General features: G+C 37.1%; 1 protein-coding gene across 1 annotated transcript in view; it reads left to right on the forward strand.

The window, feature by feature from the left end:
- Positions 1-20,260, forward strand: part of CEP41 (centrosomal protein 41) — a 44,494-nt gene extending 24,234 nt beyond the window's left edge. The window contains exons 4-11 of the mRNA XM_063100407.1: positions 3,001-3,062; positions 4,007-4,076; positions 9,603-9,747; positions 11,441-11,592; positions 11,992-12,059; positions 17,149-17,263; positions 17,743-17,958; positions 18,663-20,260. Of these exons, the coding sequence (XP_062956477.1) occupies positions 3,001-3,062; positions 4,007-4,076; positions 9,603-9,747; positions 11,441-11,592; positions 11,992-12,059; positions 17,149-17,263; positions 17,743-17,958; positions 18,663-18,811 (977 nt within the window). The 3' untranslated portion in view covers positions 18,812-20,260. The remainder of the gene's footprint in view (positions 1-3,000; positions 3,063-4,006; positions 4,077-9,602; positions 9,748-11,440; positions 11,593-11,991; positions 12,060-17,148; positions 17,264-17,742; positions 17,959-18,662) is intronic.
- The last annotated feature ends 3,718 nt before the right edge of the window (positions 20,261-23,978 follow it).

Genomic DNA, 23,978 nt, shown 5'->3' on the forward strand with positions numbered 1-23,978 from the left:
GGTTTGTAGTCTCTTCCACCTCCCATCCATTTGTAGCTGAGTGTGAGCTCACATGTCCTTACCAGAAATTTGTCCCATAAAAATGTCCCATTCCGCCCAGATTGGCAAAACCTTGTTTAAAACATTTCTTAAAAGTACAATGTGGTTTCTTTAATATCTAAACCTTAAATGGAGATTATCTCCCAAAAGAAATTCTCTTGGAACAGAGTCCTTGAAAATGCTCACCTCATCTTCCCTCTTTGGAAGTTATGGGCTTCCTTTTAGTACAGCAGGAGGTTTCTGTCACCTTATTTCACATACTTTGGGCTGATCCCTGACAGAATTACTTTAGATTCTGGTTTGGCATCTACCTTTTGGAAGATATTTCCTTCTCTTTTCTCATTTTCTGTTGTTAGTGTTCTTTTGGGTCGAAAGGGAGGAGAATATTGCCTTGTTTCATGACACCCCAGACCCAGGACTTTACTCAGATTACCTTAGATGTCATGTCTTTCTGTGAAACCACAAACCTTGTTCTGTTATTTCCTTTGATTTCTCTTCCCCTGTGAGCCCAACTTCCCTCTGCTAATAACGCATTTTAACAGAACCCTGAAAACGCAGACATCCTTTGTAATCTGAATATTGTTTCAATTCTACTTGGGGAAAATAGTCACTCTGTGTCTATTGACCATTTACAAAGCCTATTCTTGGTTTCTGATGGTTAGATGACGCTGGTTGGACCCAGTGTGAACCATCATAGATAGTCAGGTCTCTGTCCTTCCAGTAACTCGAGAGAGACAGACTTAGACACTAGACTTACTGGAGAAGCAAACCTTGATAATGTATCTGAAACTAGGATGATTTGTCTTCATCACGGAGTCTGGGAGAAGCTACAGTAGCAGAAGCTCCATTCTTAAAGCTCTGTTCGCTCTTACAAGAACAGACTGACAGAGCCTTCCAAGTCATCCTTTTTATAAAATTTAAAACTTACCATAAGACGTCTAATTTGATCTTTTATCTCTGAGTAATAATGTCAGAAAGTCCTACTGATGGCTCTCCTTCTAAACCAGAACCAGGTACGTAGAGTCCAGGTTCAAATATGCAGGGGGCTTCTAGTGTTTATGCAGAGGAGAGTAGAAATGCCAATCCATAGAATATATATAGCAAACCTGTTTTTTTGTTTAAGGTAGTCTCTGTTTAAAAGGGATTTTAATGCATACATTTTGTACTTAGAAGTATTTCGTGTAACCATACCAAAAGAATATCAATGGATAAATGTCACAGTGCAAACTGCTTGAAAGCTGTCAACAGTTTCTATTGGCTGACTTATTGCTGCTTTGATTTATATAAATGACTTTTGGTGGGAAAGTTGGTGGCAATTGAGAGGAACACTGTAGTTATTACTCAGTTATACTTTTCAAAGCCTCTTCTCAACCTGTTTAGATCTGCATCCTGGCAGGTTTTAGAAGCTCCATTGCATCTAAGTTTGTTGCCTTGTTATATTCAGAAGAAGCTGTTCTAAGAATTTTCTAGAAAATTATTATTTTAAATAATAAAATTATTATTATTATTGTTACTTGCCAAATCGCTCTCTTTAAGATGTTTTAGAACACATGTTTTAATTCCCTGTAAGAAGGAGTCAATATATTTACAGAAGGCTGGTTTTAAGGTAGTATCATTTTCTGAGTCTGAATCTTAAGGTATTTGGTAAACCAAGCTGACATTATCCTCAACCAACCATCCAGTCTATGCTGTTTTTTTGGAAAATTTATGGAAATGATTAGTAACCCCAGGTAAATAATAACCTTACATACCTTTAATCCTTTCCTCTGTTGCTAGGAGTCTCAGTTTATTAGACATTTATGCTGGGAAGGCCATAGCAGTTATTGAGTTAACCTCTAGTAATTCTGAAATAATGAGGCAGTATTTAAGGAGTCATGGCACCAATATAAAAACCTAGAAGCAGAGGGAAGGATAAAGGGGGGCGGAGTGCAACCCTGAAAACTCTTCAGAATTGGCAGTCATCTTCAGAAAAGCTTGAGGAAGCTAACTTTTGACTTGCATCTATGGGACAGATACTAGATAAAGTGACATTGGCTCAATTTTTAATAACTTTAATGTGATATGAAAAATTATTGACACGAGTACAGACGTACCCACATTTGAGTTATCTCTATAATTCAAGTGAACTGTAACGATAGCACCAAATAAATATTGATGTTCCAGGTGGTTTGGTTTTTTTTTAACTGTGGTAAAAAAAAAAAAGCACAGCATAAAATTCACTATCTTACCTATTTTTAAGTGTACGGTTCAGTAGTGTTAAGTATATTCACATGGTTGTACAACAGAACTCTAGAATTTTTTCATCTTGTAAAACTGAGTAGGTTAATTTTTACTGAAGTGGAGTTGAAGAGAAACTGATAACGAAATTATCGTGACCAGCCATAACTTTGTGCCCAGCTCTCACACAAAACAGTGTTGTCCCGTCTCTAGTACAGCCTGTGACCGCAGGAATATTATTGCTCTCTTTTCAAGCTGGAGTCAGAATAGAAGGGTGTAAACGTCTTACCAGCTGTTTGACCTGGGGCAACTCATCATCTCTGGGTCTCTGTCCTCATCTGTAAAATGCAGACTTTTATTCCCTGCTTTGTACTGAAAACCATTTGAGGTTGCTTACAAAAATGTGTGCAGTACAATAATGGTCAAAGTAGAGACAGCTTCAGAAAAGGAAAATGGTAGACTAGTAAGATAAAGGCAAGGGGTCGAATCACTAGACACAAAAGAGTGGTCTATAAATTCAGCTTTAAGCATCCTAATGGCAAAGGAAAGGGAAAAATGAAGAGATGATAATACTACCTGCCATATCTAATTTTGAGGATATCTTGAGGATCAAATGAGATAATAAAATAAAAGCATATAAATAACTTGCAAGATAAACCGTATAACTTGACAACTAGAAAGAATTAATAGTTCTAAGAAAGAAAAATAGACCTAGATAAATATTTATCTTATCCTACTTTTCAGATTATAGATACAAAAAAGATGAGCTTTTCAAGAGATTAAAAGTTACAACTTTCGCCCAACTGGTAAGTTTAATGATCTTTCTATTGGAGTAAAGACTGTCTAATTTGTGCCACTTTATGTGACTATTTCTAAATTCAACTCTAGGGAATGTGTGTAGAGGTGCAGAGGGTTTCTTCTGATTCTTTGTATTTCACCTATGGAAGGTTTCCTTGGTATGTGGTATATGTGTCTTAATTCATCAAATGGATGCTTTAGGTTTTATTTTTCCTTGTACATTTAACTTAATATTTAAAATCTAGAATTCTGGATTCTGAATTGTTTGGACATTTTTTTCTCTGTGGAAACAAAGTGATTTCCCTTCCTCGGTGACTGAGCTTTTTTCTAAATCATTCTATCATGGGCTATTTTGTTACTCTGGGCAGGTCACTTTCTTCTTTCATTCGAAAATTTTGGACAAGGTATTCCTCTGACCCCCAAACAAGAGTTCCATTGGTGTAACTCAAATTGGATCTTGAATCTTATGGACTCATAGTTGTGAAAACTGCTTTAAAAATGAACACTGTGCAATAGGTATGAAGTGCTATAGTCAATGTGTTGGTAATTACATTTATTTTTTCATTGCATGGAGAATTGCTGATACCATTCTATGTTACTGTAAGTCAATATTGCATTTTTAAGAAATAATGTGTTGTTGTTGGGACCAGAATATATATGGATGTAGCTTAAAACTCTCATGTTTCTTGTCCTAAGTTATCCCTTTGGTCTTTTAAGTTTATTGTGTAATGTTTTAAATGAATCTTTTCTTCTGGAATGATCATTTGCAGTATAATTACCACCCTGAAAATAAGGGGGCCTGAGATTCACTCTCCAGTCATCACTGACAGCTTCTTAAAACAGGAGATCTTTGATGTTTGATGTTTCCTCATCTTTTGTAAAAGACAAAATTGCCTCTTCAAAAACAAAGAAAAACACACACATCTACACATTTCATTCTTTTTTCTATCAGGTCATCCAAGTTGCTTCCCTCTCTGATCAAACCTTGGAAGTGACAGCTGAGGAGATTCAGAGGCTGGAAGGTAATGAGAACTGAGAATGTGGGGAAAATAACAAACTGACCATTTGACTGAAGTACTCACCCCATACACATTTGCGGTTGTGTTTGCAGGGACTTGGGACTTTGATAGATCTATTTGTAATTAGATTGTTACTCTCAGAGAAATGCATTTGATGCTTTAATGGTTAATTCTTATTTCTTTAAAAAAGCCATCTGGTTTTCTAGCTCTAACACATAGATTTAAATGTTTTGGATGTTCTTAATATACTAATTACTTTTTTTCAACAAATATTTTTTAGTGCCTTCTATATACATGTAGGTCACAGAATTTGGTGCTATGAGACTACAGAGATGAGCAAAACACAGCTCTGCTTAGATGGAATTTGTAGTCACACATGTGTGCATGTGCACATGTGTATGTGTGCTGGGGGAGGAGAATGATAACAGTACCACAAAATTATTAATAATGGCAGAATTTAATAATAGAGGAGCAGAAGGAACCCATCATTTGTTGAATATATATTGCTAGATACTTCACGTGAATTTTCTTATTTAATCTTCTCAAAAACTCTAGAAGGAAGGTACATTTTACAGATGATGCCTGAGCATCAAAGGTTAGATTACTTGCTCAAGGTGATACAGCTAATAAGGAACAGACCTGAGCTACAAGTATAAGTGTCTCTGGTAGCAACGAGGGTCTTCTTACTGCCTGCATTTCATCCTTAAGGGATTCTGGAAAGTACTTTTAGAGAGATACAGGATGCTGTGGGAGTTCCGGGGAAGGAAAAGTACTTTCCAGTTAGAAGATTGAGGTAGGCTTCCTGCAGGCATTTGAAGGAGTGGTAGAATCTTAACAGGTGCCAGTTAGAGTTGAGGTGGTAGCAGGCAGAGGAGCAGCCTGAGAGAGGAGTGGAGATGAAAGACACCAGCGTGTTTGGAGAATCGAGTAATCCATCTGACTGAGGGAGATAGCCTGAGTGGTCTAAGGGAGGAGTAGGTACTGGGTAGGAGATAAGGCTGGAAAGATAGGTAGGCTCCAGATTTCCTTTCTTAAATACCGAGTTGAAAATAAAACCTCTTAGTTGTACTCTCATGAAAAGAATACACAGAGTTAAGGTCTTTACTTTATCCTGAAGTACTCAGCAATCAATGTCTGGCTGTTTATTGAAGGGGAATGTGTTTTGTTAAGGTTGATGTAGGTCAGGAATTTGACTTCTGATTTCAAGACAAGTTTCTCAGGAAGCCAGAACACTGGGGTTTGTGCAACTCAACTGTCATTTCCCTGGGCTGGTTTTTGTTAGGGTGGATAAAGAGAATCTGAAAACGACAGGAATTTATCTTTGACAGATGCCTCTCACACGGCAGATAAATAAGGGCTCTTTGTAACAGAAATAATTGAGTCTCCTCACACAAGTACTCCCGATTTTAACCGGGTTATATAAGCACCTAGATTTGGTCCTTTAGCTCATTGTTGAGATTGCAGCACCAGAACATATGGGCACATGCAATTTTCTCTTCTGAGATAAATTTGCACAGTAAAATAGGCTCTTGTAAAATAGGACACCATAATGTGCGAGTAATATTGGTGGTTTTCTAGTGTTCTACACAGATAATAACTCACTCAGGAGTGCCTGTATAACAGATTGTATCTGTATGCATATTGGCTATCTTTGAAAGAGTACAAAAATCTCCTTTTATAATGTTTATCCTTTTTTCCTGACTAAAAAGTATATTTCTAGTAAATGAGAAAACTGCAAAAAATATGTAAAGAAAAAAATTAAAATAACTAATAACCACTGTTAACATTTTGATCCATTTTCCCCCCATCTAACTCCTCGCCCCAATCAATGCATACTCTTTGTATACAGTTTTGTATTATGCTGTTTTTGATTAACATTTTTTTTGTGCATACTTTCCTGTATCATTAAATAGACTTCAAAAGCACGATGTAAAGGTTGTGTTGTCATATAGTATTTATCCTTTGTATTTAAACAGAATTTAATTATTATCCTATTGTTGGGCATTACAGTTTTTTCTGACTTTTCACTTGTATAAAATACTGCAATGTATATACATAAATGTTTGCGTGATTCTGCTTATTCACTGAAGATAAATTGCTGCAGGTGGTCAAAGGGTAGAACCATTTTAGATACTCAATGCTGATTGCCACACTATCTCCAGCATAGTTGTACCTGTTTGCATTCCCACCAAGAGTGAATAAGACCTGTTTCTCCCCATCCTAGTCAATGCTGAATAATTATCATTTTTGTAAATATTTTCAAATTTGATAGATAAAAAATAGTAAATAGTTTTATTTTTAATTTCTTTGACAGTGAGATTGAGTTTGTGTGTGTGTGTTTGCTGGTCATACATATTTCTTGTTTTAAGGACTTCACATGCCCTTTCCCATTTTTTCCTAATAGGATGTTCATCTTTTTCTTATTGATTTGTAAGAGGTCTGAATACTTATGACATCTTTATATAATGGAAACCAGTACAACCTTGCAAATGAATGAGAAAAATCTTTACCTGATTATTTCGAGCTATTTCCAAGCTACATTGGTAAAATAAAAATAAAACGACAACAAAACAAACACAAACACCAGGTATATAACAATACGAATGGAATTCTCCTGGATAAGTAAAAAGGGGATGAAGTAAAATATATGCACAGTATGTAATTGTTTTATTTCTGGAAGGAGACATGAGTATGTGAAGGTAGTTTCCTTAGGAGAGGAGGCCTGAGGGCCTGCAGGTCTACAATGGGAAGTCTTCCTTTCCATATTAACAGTTCTATCTTGTTTGCATTTTTACATGGTGTACCTGATGATTCTTTTTCAATTAAAGAGTTAATTGATTTTTTAAAACTAAATTAAACATATTAAACTTTTCTCATTCATATGTATTACAGATATTTTCCCTAATTTTTTATTCACCTTTTAATTTTCTTTGTTTTGACACAGATGAAATTTATGTTTTACATGATCAAATCTATAAGCCTTTACTGTTGTGTTTTCTCTTATTGTTTTAGGCTCATTGAATTCAGGATAGGACCAATTATTCACCTACATTTTCTTTCTATTGGCTTGTTTGTTTTCTTACATTTAAATAATCTTTTATGTATTTTGGTATATTATGTGAGGTGATTATCTAGATTTTTTCCAGATAGTTGAGACATTCCCAGCACTATTTATTCAACAGTTCTCCCTTTACCCACTGATTTGTGATGTGGGCATATTAACTTTTTTATATTCATTCTAGGTTTCCATGTTCTCCATCGTTCTGTTGTAGTTCTTTTTTTTTTTTTTTTTATTTTTGGTTATAGTTCTGCACTATTTTGATAATTTACATTTTCAATGTATGTTACATTTGATAAGGCAGGTTCTCCAAATTACTCCTTAGTTTTACGTATGAAAGGTCTTCAAAAAGTTCATGGAAAGGTTCGTATTATCTTTTCTGTTTTTCCATGAACTCTTTGAAGTACCCTCGTGTGTATGTGTATATATGTGTGTGTATACAGATACACACACACACACACATATATTTGTTTTCCTTATAGTTAAAACCCTTTTAAGTTTTTAAAATATCCCATTAGGATTAGTATTAAGGCTAGAAATTAAATTTGGAAAGGATTAACATTATTTCAGTTTTAGTTTCCAATCAGGAATATGCAAGGTATGTCATTGTCTTTACTGAGGTCTTACTTAAAGCCCCTAAGTAAAATTTTTATAAGTCCTATAAAGAATTTATAAATTTTTACAGGTCCTTTACATTTATTTCGGGTTTACTTCTGGAAGAGTACATCTTATAGCTGAGTATATTTTAAATGAGTTTTTTTCATATTATTTTCTAATTGGTGTATAGGAAAAATATTTTATTTATTAGCATTTTTTAATCTGCTAACATATTTCTTGCCCTTATTCTCATAGCATTCTCTTGAAGTTTCTAGGTATATTGTCATATTATATGCAAATTAAATTTTCATATCCTCTTTAATAATTAGGCCTCTTATTTCTATTTCTTCTCTCATTGTATTGGTTGGAACAGCAAGTTCTCAAACTTTTCAATCTCAATCTCTCTCCACATTCTTAAAAATTATTAAGGACCCCAAAGAGTTTTGGTTTATGTGGATTATATCTATTAATATTTAGTATATTAAAAGTTTAAATTGAGAACTTAAATATTTATTATTTCACTTAAAAATAACAATATTAAAAAGGCATAAATAACATTTTTATGAAAAATAGCTATATTTTGTAAATCTCTTTGATGTCTGGTTTAATAGAAGACAGTTGATCCTCATATTTACTTCTGCAGTCAGTCTGCTGCAATATACTGTTTGGGTTGAAGTATATGCAGAAAATCCGGCTCACATGGACCTGTAGTTGGAAAAGGGAAGGGTATTTTAATAGCCCTTTCAGATAATTGTAGATATTTTTCTTTAATATTATACCAAAACTTGACAACTGGTAGTTTCTAAAGGTGAGTTCTAATGTGCAATCTGAAACCATATCAGTGAATCTTTCAAACTCTGTTACATTAAAATCCATTGGTCTGTCTTACACTTGGAATGACTCTATACCCATGCATGATTTTATAACATAACATTTTGCATTGGTCATTTGGAAAATATTAGTTCACTGAGTTATAAAGATCTTCCAAATGTTGACACGTTTTATTGCACACTATCAAAAAACCACATTTATTAGTCCTACAATCTGTCTTATCAGAAATGTCTGTAAGTATGGAGAAGCAGCTCTTCATACTTCAGCTCCTGATGGCAAAAACAGTTTCCAAAGTTCTGATTTTTGCTCAAAATTTTGTCATCAGCAACAAATACCATCAATTGTTTTCTTTGAAATGACAGGCTCACTTAATTCATTTTTGAAAAAATGTGTGCCAAATACACAAGTCTAAGTAACCCTAGTTTTTCTGTCAGTTTTTCTTCCAAGTAAAAACGGTATTCATGGCAAAAGTGGCTGATTCATCTTGCAACTCAATAATCACACTAATACCTTTCCTTGAGATAACCATGGTACTTTGTTATGTAGCAATCTTAACTGTATGTGGATTCCCCATTTTATCAGACGGAACATTAAAAAGGCATGTACTTCAAGGTGAGATTAATAAATTATAATTATTACTGCTTCATCAGGGATACTTTTTTAGTGTAAATGCCATATTTATTTACTGAGTGCGTGTGTCATGGTAAAAAATACAATGATTGCTAGTAAAGTTTGGTGCCACTGCCCTGATTCTTACTAAGGTGCTAGCAGTTTTATGCACCATTTATTTTGCACCATCAGTGCAAATTTCAACGCAGTAAAAAGACAAATAACATCTTATGAAAATAGTTTCACCTTTCAGATCCCCCAACAGGTCTTGGGGACTCCTGGGGTCCAGTACATTTTGAGAACTTGTGCATTAGAACTTCTAGAACTACTTAATAATAGTGATGGTCTCTTGACTTACTTTCAGTGGAACTGTCTACTAAGTAAATACAAATCCCAAGGCTAAATTTAATTATTTCTTCATTTATAAATTTTAGACAATGATTCTGCAACTTTAGACCCAGATACAGAAATCACTACCAGGACCAATGGGAAAGGGAGCCCAGGTGAACATTCACCTAGCCCTGTCCAGTTAATAAACAGCGTGGGAGCAGGGGACTCCAGTCGCTCAACTCTGCAGAGGTACTCTAATCTGATTCATATTTTCACTGCATTTTACCTTCATATTAATCTAGAGACCAATTTCAGTGATTTGATTACCTTAGAAACAGAACTGGCAGTAGTGAAGTTCCACATTTTAACTCCAGCCCTTCTACTTTCTCTTTATATAAATGCCACCTCCTGAATCTTTTTCACAGCATTCTTACTGAGTTAATGTAAGAATATATTAATAGGAGAGTGTTAGTTTTCACTCCTCAGTTCCATTCTTGTCAGCCCCCTTATATATGTAAGTTTGTTACTAGGACTTAACTTTACAAGTACTACTTTTGATTCAGAGAGTATGATTTTTTCCCTCCTTTTCTGTCTGCTGCAGCTTATAATTACCCTGTCTAGAGTCAGAAAAATAAAGTGTCACACGTAGTGCTCTGATGTTGAATGAGTGCAAAGGAGAGTTGAAAGCAGCACTTGCTGTTCATTCTAAAACTGCATGTAGCTGGTCCTTCTTATTCCATGGATTTATATGGACTTTATTCCATGAAGCACTTTCTCACAATATAAACCATTAATTATAAGATAGTGCTGATTTTCAGCACATACCCATCCCTTCTACTGATAAAACAGTTCCACTAGAGAAAGAATTGCTATCATCAATGCCTCTATTAATATTATTTCTTTATAGCTATTTTTGTAAAGGACTCTAAAATTGCATCCATGAAGAGACAGACCAACAGGATTTCCACTAAAGATGCAGTTTCTTATCAAATAGATTTTCATCTCCTTTCGTTCAACAAAATATGCCACTATATAGCATACAGTGTAGTGTTTATTGGATTTAAACGCAGAATTTGGTTTGCTGTGATGCTAGAGGAATTCTGCTACATACTAATCTGTGCTTCAGCCTGGTTCTTAATATTTCCTAGGAAAGTAACCATCTTCTTATTCCAATACAGATATTTCTCTACTGGCCATTTTGTTCATAACACCTAGCCTTCTTATTCCTTTGATTCATGTTTTCACCACATTTTCCCTGTAATATTAAGATGGCAAACAATTTTAGTGATTTAATGACCTTAGAAACAGAACCATGATTTTAATCCAGCTCTTTCTCTGTCTCATTATATGAATGCAACCAAATCTAAAAGCCTCTTCAACCTCAATATTGTAATCTATAAAATGGAAGTATGGATAACTATTGAAAGTATTAAGGTTCAATACTTATATTGGACGGGCCACTGTATATGAAATATATAAAACATTATTGTTACTCTATATTACATATAATACACATAGAAACAACTCTCATTTTTCCTGTAAACCTTATTCTTTCCCCTTTTGCTCTTCTTTTTTGCATTCCTCAAAATTCCATTGGATTAACTGTTCCCCTCTTTCCTTCCCTGAATGTTGCCCTTGTTGCTGGAGGCAGCATGTGACATACAGTTCCTAGCCCCTCAGCCATGTAATGACCTAACATGCATTGTCTGAAGGTAAGTATGGACACACGGGGTCCATCCTCTTTGGGGTCCAGTGTGATAGAATAGGAATCCATAGGATCCTGCATTCAGAGGCAGAACTGAGATACTATCCGTCTTCCTTTTTCTTTGAAGTGTCTTTTGAAAAAACATTGAGCACTCATCTACTATTCTAAAGAAATGCATTTGACCTTTAAGCCACCAACCCCTGACTGGTTTCTGCTGACCTATTTTTTCATTTGCAGTGTCATCAGTGGTGTTGGGGAACTGGATCTTGACAAAGGGCTGGTAAAGAAACCAGAGCCTAATGCCAAAGACAGACCTTATCCTGACTGCCCCTTCCTGCTGCTAGATGTGCGTGATAGAGATTCCTACCAGCAGTGCCACATTGTTGGAGGTAAGAGAGAAGGCTTTTAGTGCCTCAGTCCCAAGAACAGAGCCTGTTCTTTAGTCTAGGTGGGTTTTAACCACAGACCATGGCCCACAGTTAAAGAAACCATGTTTGCTGGATCCATTGTGGAAACCTATAGAGTTGTCTCCACCATGATGTTCTGAGAGAGGCTGCAGATTTTCTCAGATGGCTCAGCAGCCCAGCACTAAATGTTGGAAACAGTAAAGTAGAGCTTCAAACTTTGTTCTTAGTGTCCTGTTTATTTTCATTCACAAAAGTATTTCAATTTATGGTTAGTTTATTTTGAAAATATATTTGACTCTTAGATTTTAAACCAGCTGGGAACTGGAGCCAAGATATAACAAGAGAGCTACAAACTTCCTAAACTTTCTCTTCTCTTTGCAGCTTACAGTTACCCAATTGCAACTCTATCTAGAACAATGAATCCTTATTCAAATGATATTCTTGAATATGTATCCTTTGTTGCAATTTAAGGAGTTGGGTGGTATGAGGATTTTAAGAATTAAAGTTATCATGAATTATGTACCTGGTATGAAAACTAAAGGACCTTTGATATTAGTCAGCTTAGCATATTTTAGAATTTGGATTCCCAGCTATTGTTGAGAACCCTGACTCTGTTAAGGCAGATGCTTCCAAACCATACTGCACTGGGCCAGAAAACATTAGGTTAAGAGGTATGATCCATTGAGAGTAAGCCCTAAGACTTTTTTTTCCCCAGAAAGCTTTCCCAAGTAGAATTTAAGAAGTAAACCTTTTTCTATTTCAATTTTTTTCTTCTTAAAATTTTAATTTTTTCATTTACAAAAATTATACAAGTAGGTAATTTAAATACTGAGAAATTTAAGAAAGAAAATTGAAATCTCCTGTAATTACACAGTTGTGCAATAGCTCCTGTCACATTATTGGTGTATTTCATTCCAGACTGTCTTCTGTGTGTTTTGTTTTGTTTTTTTCCTAGAGGCTGGCCAGTAAGGGGATTCGAACCCTTGACCTTCATATTATAACACCTCACTCTAACCAACTGAGCCTAACTGGCCAGCCCTGGTTTTTTGTTTGTTTGGTTTTTGGTTCTTTTGCAAAATTAAAATTGTGCTGTACACGTAATTTTTAAAAAATTTTTATTATTTATTATTAGCATATTCATTCTTATAAATCATGATATTTCTTTATGCCCTTTACCTGACCTATCACTTCCCAAACCCCCTCCCTCTCTTCCCCCCCATCTCTAGTATCCTTAGGTTTGTTCACTTCTTCTGAAAGTTCAATGTATTGTTGGGTCTTTTCTTTGTTTCTTTCCTTCATTCCTTCCTCCCTCCCACCCTCCCTCCCTCTCTTCCTTCCTAGCAGCCAGTTATGAGTGAGAACATGAGGTATTTCTCTTTCTTTGTCTGGCTTATTTCACTTAACATAATTTTCTCCAGACTCATCCCTGTTGCTGCAAATGGCAGGATTTTGTTCTTTTTTATGGCTGAGTAGTATTCCATTGTGTATATATACTACATTTTCCTTATCCAGTCATCTATCGATGGACACTTAGATTGGTTCCCTATTTTGACTATCGTAAATAGAGCTGCAATGAACATGGGGGTCCAGGTATCCCTTTGAAATGATGATTTCTATTCCTTTGGATATATACCCAGTAGTGAGATTGCTGGATCATATGGTAGTTCTATCTGTAGTTGTTTGAGCACCCTCCATACTGTTTTCCATAATGGCTGTGTTAATTTACAGTCCCACTAATAGTGTAGAAGAGTTCCCCTTTCCCTGCATCCTTGCCAGCATCTGTTATTCTTGGTCTTTCTAATAATGGCCAGTCTAACTGGGGTGAGATGATATCTCAGTGTGGTTTTGATTTGCATTTCTCTGACTAGTGATGCTGAGCAGTTTTTCATGTACCTGTTGGCCATTTGTATGTCTTCCTTTGAAAAATGTCTATTCATCTCCTTTGCCCACTTTTTAATTCGATTATTTGTTTTTTTACTGTATAGTTGTTTGAGTTATTTGCAAATTCTGGATATTAATCCCTTTTCGGATGTATAGTTTGCAAGTATTTTCTCCCATTTCATAGGTTGTCTTTCCACTCTATTGATTGTTTCCTTTGCTCTGCAGAAGCTTTTTAGTTTAATATAATCCCATTTCCTTATTTTTTCTTTTGTTGCTTGTGCTTTTGGGGTCTCATTCATAAAGTGTTTGCCCAGTCCTACTTCCTGGAGTATTTCCCCTATGTTTTCCTTTAGTAATTTTATGGTTTCAGGTCTTGTATTTAAGTCTTTAATCAATTTTGAGTTGATTTTGGTATATGATGAGAGGTACAGGTCTAGTTTCATTTTTCTGCATATGGATGTCCAGTTTCTCCTGCACCATTTATTGAGGAGGCAGTCTTTCCCCCAATGTACATTCTTGCTGCCTTTGTCAAAAAGATCAGTTGGCTGTAAGTGTGTGGGTTGATTTCTGGGTTTTCTTTTCTGTTCCACTGATCCAAATGTCTGTTTTCACGCCAGTATCATGCTATTTTGGTTACAATAACTTTGTAATATAATTTGAAGTCAGGTAGTGTTAATGCCTCCAGCTTTATTTTTTTTTTGCTCAGGATTGCTTTGGCTATTCAGGGTCTTTTGTTGTTCCATATGAATGTTAGGATTGCTTTTTCTATTTCTGTGAAGCATGTCATTGGTATTTTGATGAGGAGCGCATCGAATCTGTAGATTGCTTTGGGTAGAGTGGACATTTTCACAATGTTAATTCTTCCCTTCCAAGAGCATGGTATGTCTTTCTGTCTTTTTGTGTCCTGTTTAATTTCTTTCAGTGGTGTTTTGTAGTTCTCATTGTAGAGATCTTTAACCTCCTTGGTTAAATTGATACCTAGTTATTTTATTTTTTTGGTGACTATTGTAAATGGTCTTGCTTTCTTGATTTCATTTTCTGCTAGTTTGTTACTGGAGTATAAAAATGCTACTGATTTTTGGGTGTTGATATTATATCCTGCAACATTACTAAAATTGTTAATCAGCTGTAAGAATTTTTTGTTAGTCTATAGGTTTTTCTATATATAAGATCATGTCGTCTGCAAACAAGGACAGTTTGTGTCCTCTCCAATCTAGATACTCTTTATTTCCTTCTCTTGCCTGATTGCTATGGCTAGTACTTCCAATACTATGTTAAATAGGAGTGGTGAGAGTGGGCATCCTTGTCTTGTTCCTATTCTTTTTTTTTTTTTTTTTTTTTAAAGTTTTATTTTGTCGATATACATTGTGGCTGATTATTGCTCCCCATCACTAAAACCTCCCTCCCTTCTCCCTCCCCCCCAACAATGTCCTTTCTGTTTGCTTGTCGTATCAACTTCAAGTAGTTGTGGTTGTTATATCTTCTTCCCCCCCCCCCCCCGGTGTGTGTGTGTGTGTGTGAATTTATATATTAATTTTTAGCTCCCACCAATAAGTGAGAACATGTGGTATTTCTCTTTCTGTGCCTGACTTGTTTCACTTAATATAATTCTCTCAAGGTCCATCCATGTTGTTGCAAATGGCAGTATTTCATTCGTTTTTATAGCTGAGTAGTATTCCATTGTGTAGATGTACCACATTTTCCGTATCCACTCATCTGATGATGGACATTTGGGCTGGTTCCAACTCTTGGCTATTGTAAAGAGTGCTGCGATGAACATTGGGGAACAGGTATACCTTCGACTTGATGATTTCCATTCCTCTGGGTATATTCCCAACAGTGGGATAGCTGGGTCGTATGGTAGATCTATCTGCAATTGTTTGAGGAACCTCCATACCATTTTCCATAGAGGCTGCACCATTTTGCAGTCCCACCAACAATGTGTGAGAGTTCCTTTTTCTCCGCAACCTCGTCAGCATTTATCATTCAGAGTCTTTTGGATTTTAGCCATCCTAACTGGGGTTAGATGGTATCTCAATGTGGTTTTGATTTGCATTTCCCGGATGCTGAGTGATGTTGAGCATTTTTTCATATGTCTGTTGGCCATTTGTATATCTTCCTTAGAGAAATGCCTACTTAGCTCTTTTGCCCATTTTTTAATTGGGTTGCTTGTTTTCTTCTTGTAAAGTTGTTTGAGTTCCTTATGTATTCTGGATATTAATCCTTTGTCAGATGTATATTTTGCAAATATTTTCTCCCACTCTGTTGGTTGTCTTTTAACTCTGTTAATTGTTTCTTTTGCTGTGCAGAAGCTTTTTAGTTTGATATAATCCCATTTGTTTATTTTTCCTTTGGTTGCCCGTGCTTTTGGGGTCGTATTCATGAAGTCTGTGCCCAGTCCTATTACCTGAAGTGTTTCTCCTATGTTTTCTTTAAGAAGTTTTATTGTTTCAGGGTGTATATTTAAATCCTTAATCCATTTTGAGTTGATTTTAGTATACGGTGAGAGGTATGGATCTAGTTTCATTCTCCTGCATATGGATATCCAGTTATCCCAGCACCATTTCTTGTTCCTATTCTTAAGGGAATGGGCCGAGCCCGTGGCGCACTTGGTAGAGTGCTGCGCTGGGAGCGCGGCAACGCTCCCGCCGCGGGTTCGGATCCTATATAGGACTGACCGGTGCACTCACTGGCTGAGTGCCGGTCACAAAAAAACGACAAAAAAAAAAAAAAAAAAAAAAAAAAAAAGGGAAAAGCTTTCAGCTTTTGATATTGGCAATTGGTTTGTCATAAATGGCTTTTATTGTATTGAGATAATTTCCTTCTATACCTAATTTGCTGAGAGTCTTTATCATGAAGGGATGTTGAATTTTTTCGAATGCCTTTTCTGCATCAATTGAGATAATCATATGGCTTTTGTCCTTGGTTTTGTTGATGTGGTGTATATTTATTGACTTGAATATGTTGAACCAACCTTGCATCACTGGGATGAATCCCACTTGATCATGGTGTATAATTTCACTCTAACCAACTGATCCTAATTGGGCATCCCTGGTTTTTGTTTCTGTTTTGTTTTGTTTTGTTTGCAAAGTTAAATCATACTGTATATGTAATTTAGTATCTTGTTCTTTTCCACTTTATACTACAGTGTATTTCCCCATGCTAACACACATTCTTTGTAAACTTAATGTTTGATGCTATGTAATATCTTATCTTCAGACTTACTATAATTTACTTAACCATTCCTCTATTCTGGACTTTTAGGTAGTTCCTACTTTTTTACTATTAGACTAGTATAAGGTTTCAGTGGACACATTGGACATAGAAATTTTTCTATTTCCTTGTCTGTAAAATGGAGATTGTAATATTTACTTTCCAGGATTGTAGGGATAAAAGGGCTGAAGGGTGTAATGTAACAAGTGCTTTCTTAGACCATGGTAATATTAGTCTATAAAAGAAAAGAATACCAGCTTGTCTGGTTTCCATAGCAGGAAAAAAACCAGTAACTTCTCATGTGATGGGTAAGAATGGAGTATCCCACATTCCCCAAAACTCAGAAAGGTAGACACTGACAACTTTTTGTTCCTTGGGGGTTTCTGATAGTCTAGGAGCATGGTTAGCTCAGTGCTGTCAAGCCTTAACTCATCTGACTCTTAGAAAAATGCCCACGGCAAGATCATCATTCTGTACGATGACGATGAGAGGCTGGCAAGCCAGGCAGCCACCACCATGTGCGAGCGGGGCTTTGAAAACCTCTTCATGCTTTCTGGAGGTGAGAAAGGCTATATTCTGTTGCTTAGGACTTAAAAGACACATGCTTGGATTCACAGTCCTTCAATTCCCCTCCCCCGTTCCCATCACCTTTTTCCACTCAGTGCTCAGAATTTAGTATTCTGGAAAGAGAAAAAACCATGCTGGCTGAAACAAGTCAAGAGTTAGTTGAAACTTCCATTAGTTCCATCAGCACATGTTTTTAATTCCTAAAGTAATGATGCTGCTTTAGAGCTCTGTAAGAAAGCCCTACTGCTGGAGGCTTGAGTAAAAGGATTTCTTGTGGAATGTTCACAGTCCCACATAAACAACTGATATTTTCTGGTGTCATTTGCTTAATGATAAAACAGTTAAGAAAGATTTCATGTCCTTGTGTCGGCTCAACTGGGTGACCAAAGATTAGAAGACATGCAGTTTTATTTCCAGGTTTTTGTTTGGCTTCACCATGTTAATGCTGCTTTTTCTGATCTTCTAAAATAGGTCTAAAAGTCCTAGCTCAGAAATTCCCAGAAGGACTGATTACTGGTTCCCTGCCAGCATCTTGCCAGCAGGCTCTTCCTCTTGGTTCTGCCCGGAAACGATCCAGCCCCAAAGTACCACTCCTACCAGCTGAGAATAAATGGAGATTTACCCCAGAAGACTTAAAAAAGATAGAATATTATCTGCAAGAGGATCAAGGTCCTACAGACAATCCTAGTAAGATATTTTGACCTTTAAAGATATTGTTATCTGTGGAGCTTAAGATTTGCAGCTTTAAACATATCTTCGTCATCTTCGTCATATGAAAAGCTTCATATCTTATATTAAGATTTTTTAAATATTTGGGAGAGTACAGATACAGGGGGAGGGGGCGGTGATTCCAGATATGGTCAAGAATTAGGCATTGAGTACAGACATAGAGAAGAGAGGTTATCAGTCAAAGTGTGTATATCTCAGGCAGAGCTGAGAAGCTAAGCATAAGGCATTTAGATTCCTTCTTGAAAAGTTTTCATTTCCTTCTGCAGCTTTTGGGTATGTTTAAACCACTTCCAGGAGCCTTCATGGTTTGTCTTCTTACCTTACTTGTAGCACACTACTTTCTCTTCTCTTTTCTCTAATTGCTCCTTACCCTGCATTTCTCCCTACCAAAGAAGGAATGAAGGACAGACTAGGTTTGTCGGGGATAATGGAAAAGAAGGGAAAAAAAGCTATCTGGGTTTCCCTCTATCCCTGCCACATTCCCCACCTTCAAACTGATGTTAAAGTTAAGATATAGATCATCATTGGCCTAAAGTAGATGCTCCACAGGACTTCATTAGCTTAAAAGTAGTTGTAGACTAGGAATTCATTAGCTGAAAAGTATACTTGGCGGTTTGTCCCTTGAATCATTCTTGCAGCTCCTGCTTTCTTGCTCCCTTCAGGCCGGCTGAACCAAGCTAACTCCTCCGGAAGAGACTCCAAGGTGCCTGGTTCCCGCAGTGGACAGAACCAGCCCTCTGGGGGCCCTGCCAGCCACCCAAACCCCCGTTCACTCAGCAGTGGCCACCTGCAAGGCAAACCCTGGAAGTAAAGACTTTGTCTAGCTTAGTCAAATAAATGTTTTCCCTTCTTTCAGAACCCCTGAGCAGTTCCCAAGCTGGTCCTTTTCAGACACTGCTGCAGAAGAAAGACCACGAAACATGGCACAGACCCTCTCCCCTCTCCCTGTCTCCAACTCCTTTCCCCACAACCACCTTGGGAAGGATTTTGACAGGTGACCACAAAAACCAGAGGCGTGACAGGCTCTAGTGTCCTCCCTATTGTTTACAGAATATTTAAGTCTTTGAAACTGAATAGGAAAAAAGGACCTAACTTTTTTAGGCTTTTATTTTATTTGTTTTAATAAGGTCCAGCTTATTTGGTCTGTATCCTGTATTGTGTTATAAATATTTCAGTCACATCTGCTGGTGTGTTCTCCGCAACCCATTTTTTCACTCACTGTTCTTGGTTTCCTAAAGGATCCTCCAGGTAGGCTCAGCGTGAGAAGCTATCCCCAGGGGTGCAGCTGAGCCTTAGCCTGCAGTTAACACACAGGGTACAGGCCCACTCACTAAGGAGCTCTCTTACCAGCATATTGCAGGCTCTGGTGTGAGTTTGGAGGCCGGCCGGAAAGCATCTAGGCATCGCTCAATATGCAGATTAAGCAGAGTAGCTCTACTCTTCCTGAGTGCTCCCTTCCCTCATTAGATGTTTGCTTGGAGCAGAAAAGTGTGCACTCAGCTGTCTTCACACCAGCAGGAAAGCCCCGGCCATGTGCTAGGAGCCCCTTGAAGCCCAACAGAGCTGCCCCTCGCTTGTGGTCTGTATATCAGTCATAAATTTCTATTGCCAAGCTCGGGTCCATCCTTGTTAGATGAGCAGAAATTATGGCTACTTGAAAATATTAGCTTCGGTCAGGCAACTGGGAACACACGGGTGAAGAGGACTCCAAAGTCCGTTGTTAGGGCTGACAACCCCTTAAGCTCTTGTTTAAAAATACAGTATTAGTCTAATTAAGTAATTAGTGTGATTTCCTGCTTACTTTTCATTCTTATGACTGAGCTGTGATAAGGAGGTTGTGATTATAGATTCTGGTTTTGGCCAGAATTTTGAATCAGCATTGATTGAATTGCTAGGTGACTGACATTCATTCCATTTAATTGGGAGAACAAAAGACCTCAGGTAAGGATGAGGAACTCTGAAATCATACAGAAAAGGAAAAGAGCCTTGTTGATTTTTATGGTCTATGATCGGAGCTGTGATAAGGGACTAAGGAATAAATCGTGCTCTTTGTCATGGCAACCAGCTTCTGAAAAGCCAACTGAAAATTGCCTGTCCTTAGGTGGTTACTGCTGCTGGGTAAGATTTGCCTTAACGGTACTATTTTTTCACCACCAAAAAAGAAAAAAAGCACCACAGTATTTCTGTCTGGGGCTGTGTTTGTAAGAGAAATAAATGTAATAAATATTTCATAGAGACATATGGAAAAATAACTCTCAGATTCAGCCCAGTTCTGTTTTAGAGTGTGTTTATTCTTCTCTACTTGATTTCCAAAGTGCAACATTTTCCGATGCTTTAGAAATCAAACAAACCAGGGATATTGTTCAGATGTCAAGCCGTGCCCAATTTTCCACAAGATTCAAGAACCTTGTATAAAATTCAGCCAACGTACACATAGCTTTAATGAGGAGCCTGTCATGTTTCCCCATAAATTTATTGCCTGAGAACTTAGTTCAGCCTTTTGCTAATGCCAAAATGCTCTGGCTTTTTATTTTCTTTACAGCATAGATAGAAAAATGCAAATTTTCCACACTCAGCTTTCCTCTAGCATGGACAAAATTTTCAGCCATTTTTGATGCATATACATTTTTAAGAAAAAGATTTTTTTCTCTGTAACAAAGTTCTGGTTAAGTTGACTAGTCAGAAATTTAGACTTCTCTACCCTTTGTTCCGATTTTGCATTCCCATCATCAAACAACATTAGAGTGTTAGAAACCAACTGCATGTATGTGGAAAGTCAGTGTACCCAAACCTATTAGAATTGCCATGTGTTTATGTGAGAGATCTGACAGGTTTAATATATTTATGTGTATTTATCCATAGGCAGACCCTGTTAAGGATTTTAAATAACCACTTCTCAAAAGATTTGTTTTGATTCTATACTTTGTGTGTTAAATATTACTATCAGACATTTTTTACATGCTCGAAATATTGTTTTTAACATTCTACTTTACTAGTTTCTTCGTTAGATTAAGTGACATGTATTATTTAAATGATCGGTGATACTTGTGCAATTATGAATGCTGAAGATTAAAATACATAGCTACTAATTTGTCGTTTGCTATTAATATGCTGAAACTTGCCAACTTCTCTTTTCCTCTCCGTGGAAATGGTTTGAGGGAGCCACAGGAGACTGGTGTGATTTGAAAGAGGACCTCTTTTTGCTGCGTCTCCCAGAAAGGCATATATTCTTTGTATAAATGAATCAGGAAATTATTCCAGTTAGGGCAGGGGAGCCTAACTGTCTTGTGAGAAGTCCTGGGTTTCTTTTCATGCTCAGGCAGGAACCGATGGCCACTTTATACAGATTGTGTCATGGCTTTCTTGTCAGTGACTAGCTTGCCCTTGCCTGGAGACTTGTGACTCCCAGGATGGAAGGTGCTTTATCCATGTACAACTACAGCTCCACCTGAACAACAATGATGGCCAAAGTTTAAATACTATATTAAATGCTTTACAGAGGAACGTATTTAAGAACGAGAAGAGGGAAGGATGGAGGCAAGGAAACCAGAAGGGAGGGCGGGAGGGAGGGAGGAGTCAGTTGTATTACTCGTTTGAAAACAAAAGGAACATCCTGGGCTGTAATAATATCAGGTTCAATCTATTGAAAAGTATAAAATGATTCAAATGGCCTAAAACTAATTTTATTTTTTACCTTTAGTAGAAAGCCAGACCAGCACAATCATATTGGACTTGGTATAAATCAGAGTTAGAAGAAATAATGTTCATTAGTTGCTCGTGGATTTTTCCTTGTGGTGCTATTTAGATTATACAAAAAAATTTTAAGACTTTAGGCTCCTCACCAAGAAAACAGAACAAAAAAAACCTCTTTTCTCAGATTCCCTTGTGGAATATAAGTGAAATCAGAATTGTAGACTGGAAGACATATGTAGGTAATTTTTCTTGTGTTGGTTTTGGTTTTTGTCATCTCGTTTATTGGTTACAGATTCTTTTATGTTTTCTGACTTTTTTATGGAGCATAATTAATTTCTGTCCACCTAGATTTAAATCCTTGACTGCCTTCGTGCTCTACTCTGAATATAATCATTAAGAACCTTTCTTTCCCCAGTTCCAAAATGTTCTGTGTCTTCAATGTGCATTTATTTTTTTCACAATTCTTTCATAGATGTGAGTCCTGTAATACTTTTTTTTTTTCCCTGAGAAACATCAGAAACATGTGAATTATAATTCATCAGTTTAATTATGTGGGCATGTTGAATACTTACATGCAGTTCAATTAATTTTTTGATCAACAAATTTGTTTTCCATATAAAAGCAATAAATAAAACATGCTGTGGGCCGACCCCGTGGCGCACTCGGGAGAGCGCAGCGCTGGGAGCGCAGCAGCATTCCTGCCGTGGGTTCAGATCCTATATAGGGATGGCCGGTGCGCACGGTGCGGCCGGTCACCAAAAAGACAAAAAATAAATAAATAAATAAAACATGCTGTGCTTCCAAAGTGTTCAGAATACATTTGGGTAGTAACACTTTCCTAGCCTTATAGTAATTATTGAAATTACTATTCTGGCATTGGTACATAAGTCAGTTATAGCATGAAAAATGTCATGGTGGAAATTCGCCAGCCTTGAATTCTGACAGAACAGAATTAATGATTTTATGTTTGTTTTCAAAACGTAATGATTTTATGTATGTTTGTCACACTGTGACCCCCTATGGTCTCACTCTCTGGTGCTGATCCTCTTTGTTCTGAATACAGAAGCAAATTATCTTCGCCTGCTACTGTCCTGAGGCAGCTGGCTAAATGTGTGGCAAACAGAAGTCACTTATTAAATGCTGTTGACTGATGAACTACATTTTTTAAAGGATATCAATATGTCTTTCCTTTAAAATTATTTTGACTGTAAGCTCCCAGAGGGTGAAAATACCAACTCTGTGACAGTGGCCCTTCATAAGTGCTTGTGAATAAGCAAATTGAACCTGTCAAGATTGAGGTCTGCATGTGGTGCCCATTGTGATGGCCACTCACAGCTGGTCTGCCATTCTGGAGACCCAGAAGCCTCGTCATCTTTTGTCCCCTGTGCATCTTGCTTTTGTGGGAGGGGCATTCACCACCCTGAGGGTTTTAGGTCCCCCTCTGCAGGAGGTACTCAGAGAGCTGGTACGGGCACTGTTAAAACCCTGGCTGTCTGTTTTCACAGTCCCCTTAGGCTTGAAGGAGCCTTCAGAATTCATCAAATATGGGTTGCATACCATTCTCATCTGAGAATGGGTTATTTTTCTCTTGTTTCAAATCATGAAGATTTCTAGACAATAATAGTGGTGAACATTTATGGAGAGCTTACTATGTGTTAGGAAGTGTTCCTAGATTCTCCATTGTGTGTTGACTCATTTAATTCTCATAAAAGTATGCACCCCCATTTTCGGATGAGGAGACTGAGGTTCAGGCCCTGAGTCACTGAGCCAGATGGTTGAGAAGCCAGGATCCAGCCGAGAATTGTGGCTGCAGACATGTTCTTTTAGCCACTCTGCTCTGCGCTTCCCACTCTGGGTAGGCATAGTCATGTTCTCCCTTGACAATGCCTCTAAACTACCAACAAAAATGTCACTTTCCCTTAGCTGTTGTCTTCCCTTCGCTTCTGGTCACCTGAGAGTCCACTGAAAGCTTTTCTCATCCTGCCTGCACAAAAGGCAGTGTAAGTTCAGGAACTGAAACATTTGTTCTCAGGAATGTGTTATTTCCACATTGCCACTGTGTCTGGTGTCCTATCTTAAAGACAGGTGCTCCAGGGTTTCTGAGGTTTGTTTTGTTTGTTAATGGACACCTCATGAGTTACCACTTAAGGAATGAGAGTTATAGACTTCTATTTAGATTGTAGGGGGAAAAAATAGTCTGTTTTTCTGATAGGTTGAACTACTCATTCAATAAACCATATTGATATGATTTGTGTCTGATCCTTTTTTGTGCGTGAGTGGTGATG

Source organism: Cynocephalus volans, chromosome 6 (genome assembly GCF_027409185.1).
Source record: "Cynocephalus volans isolate mCynVol1 chromosome 6, mCynVol1.pri, whole genome shotgun sequence".
NCBI classification, from domain to species: domain Eukaryota; kingdom Metazoa; phylum Chordata; class Mammalia; order Dermoptera; family Cynocephalidae; genus Cynocephalus; species Cynocephalus volans.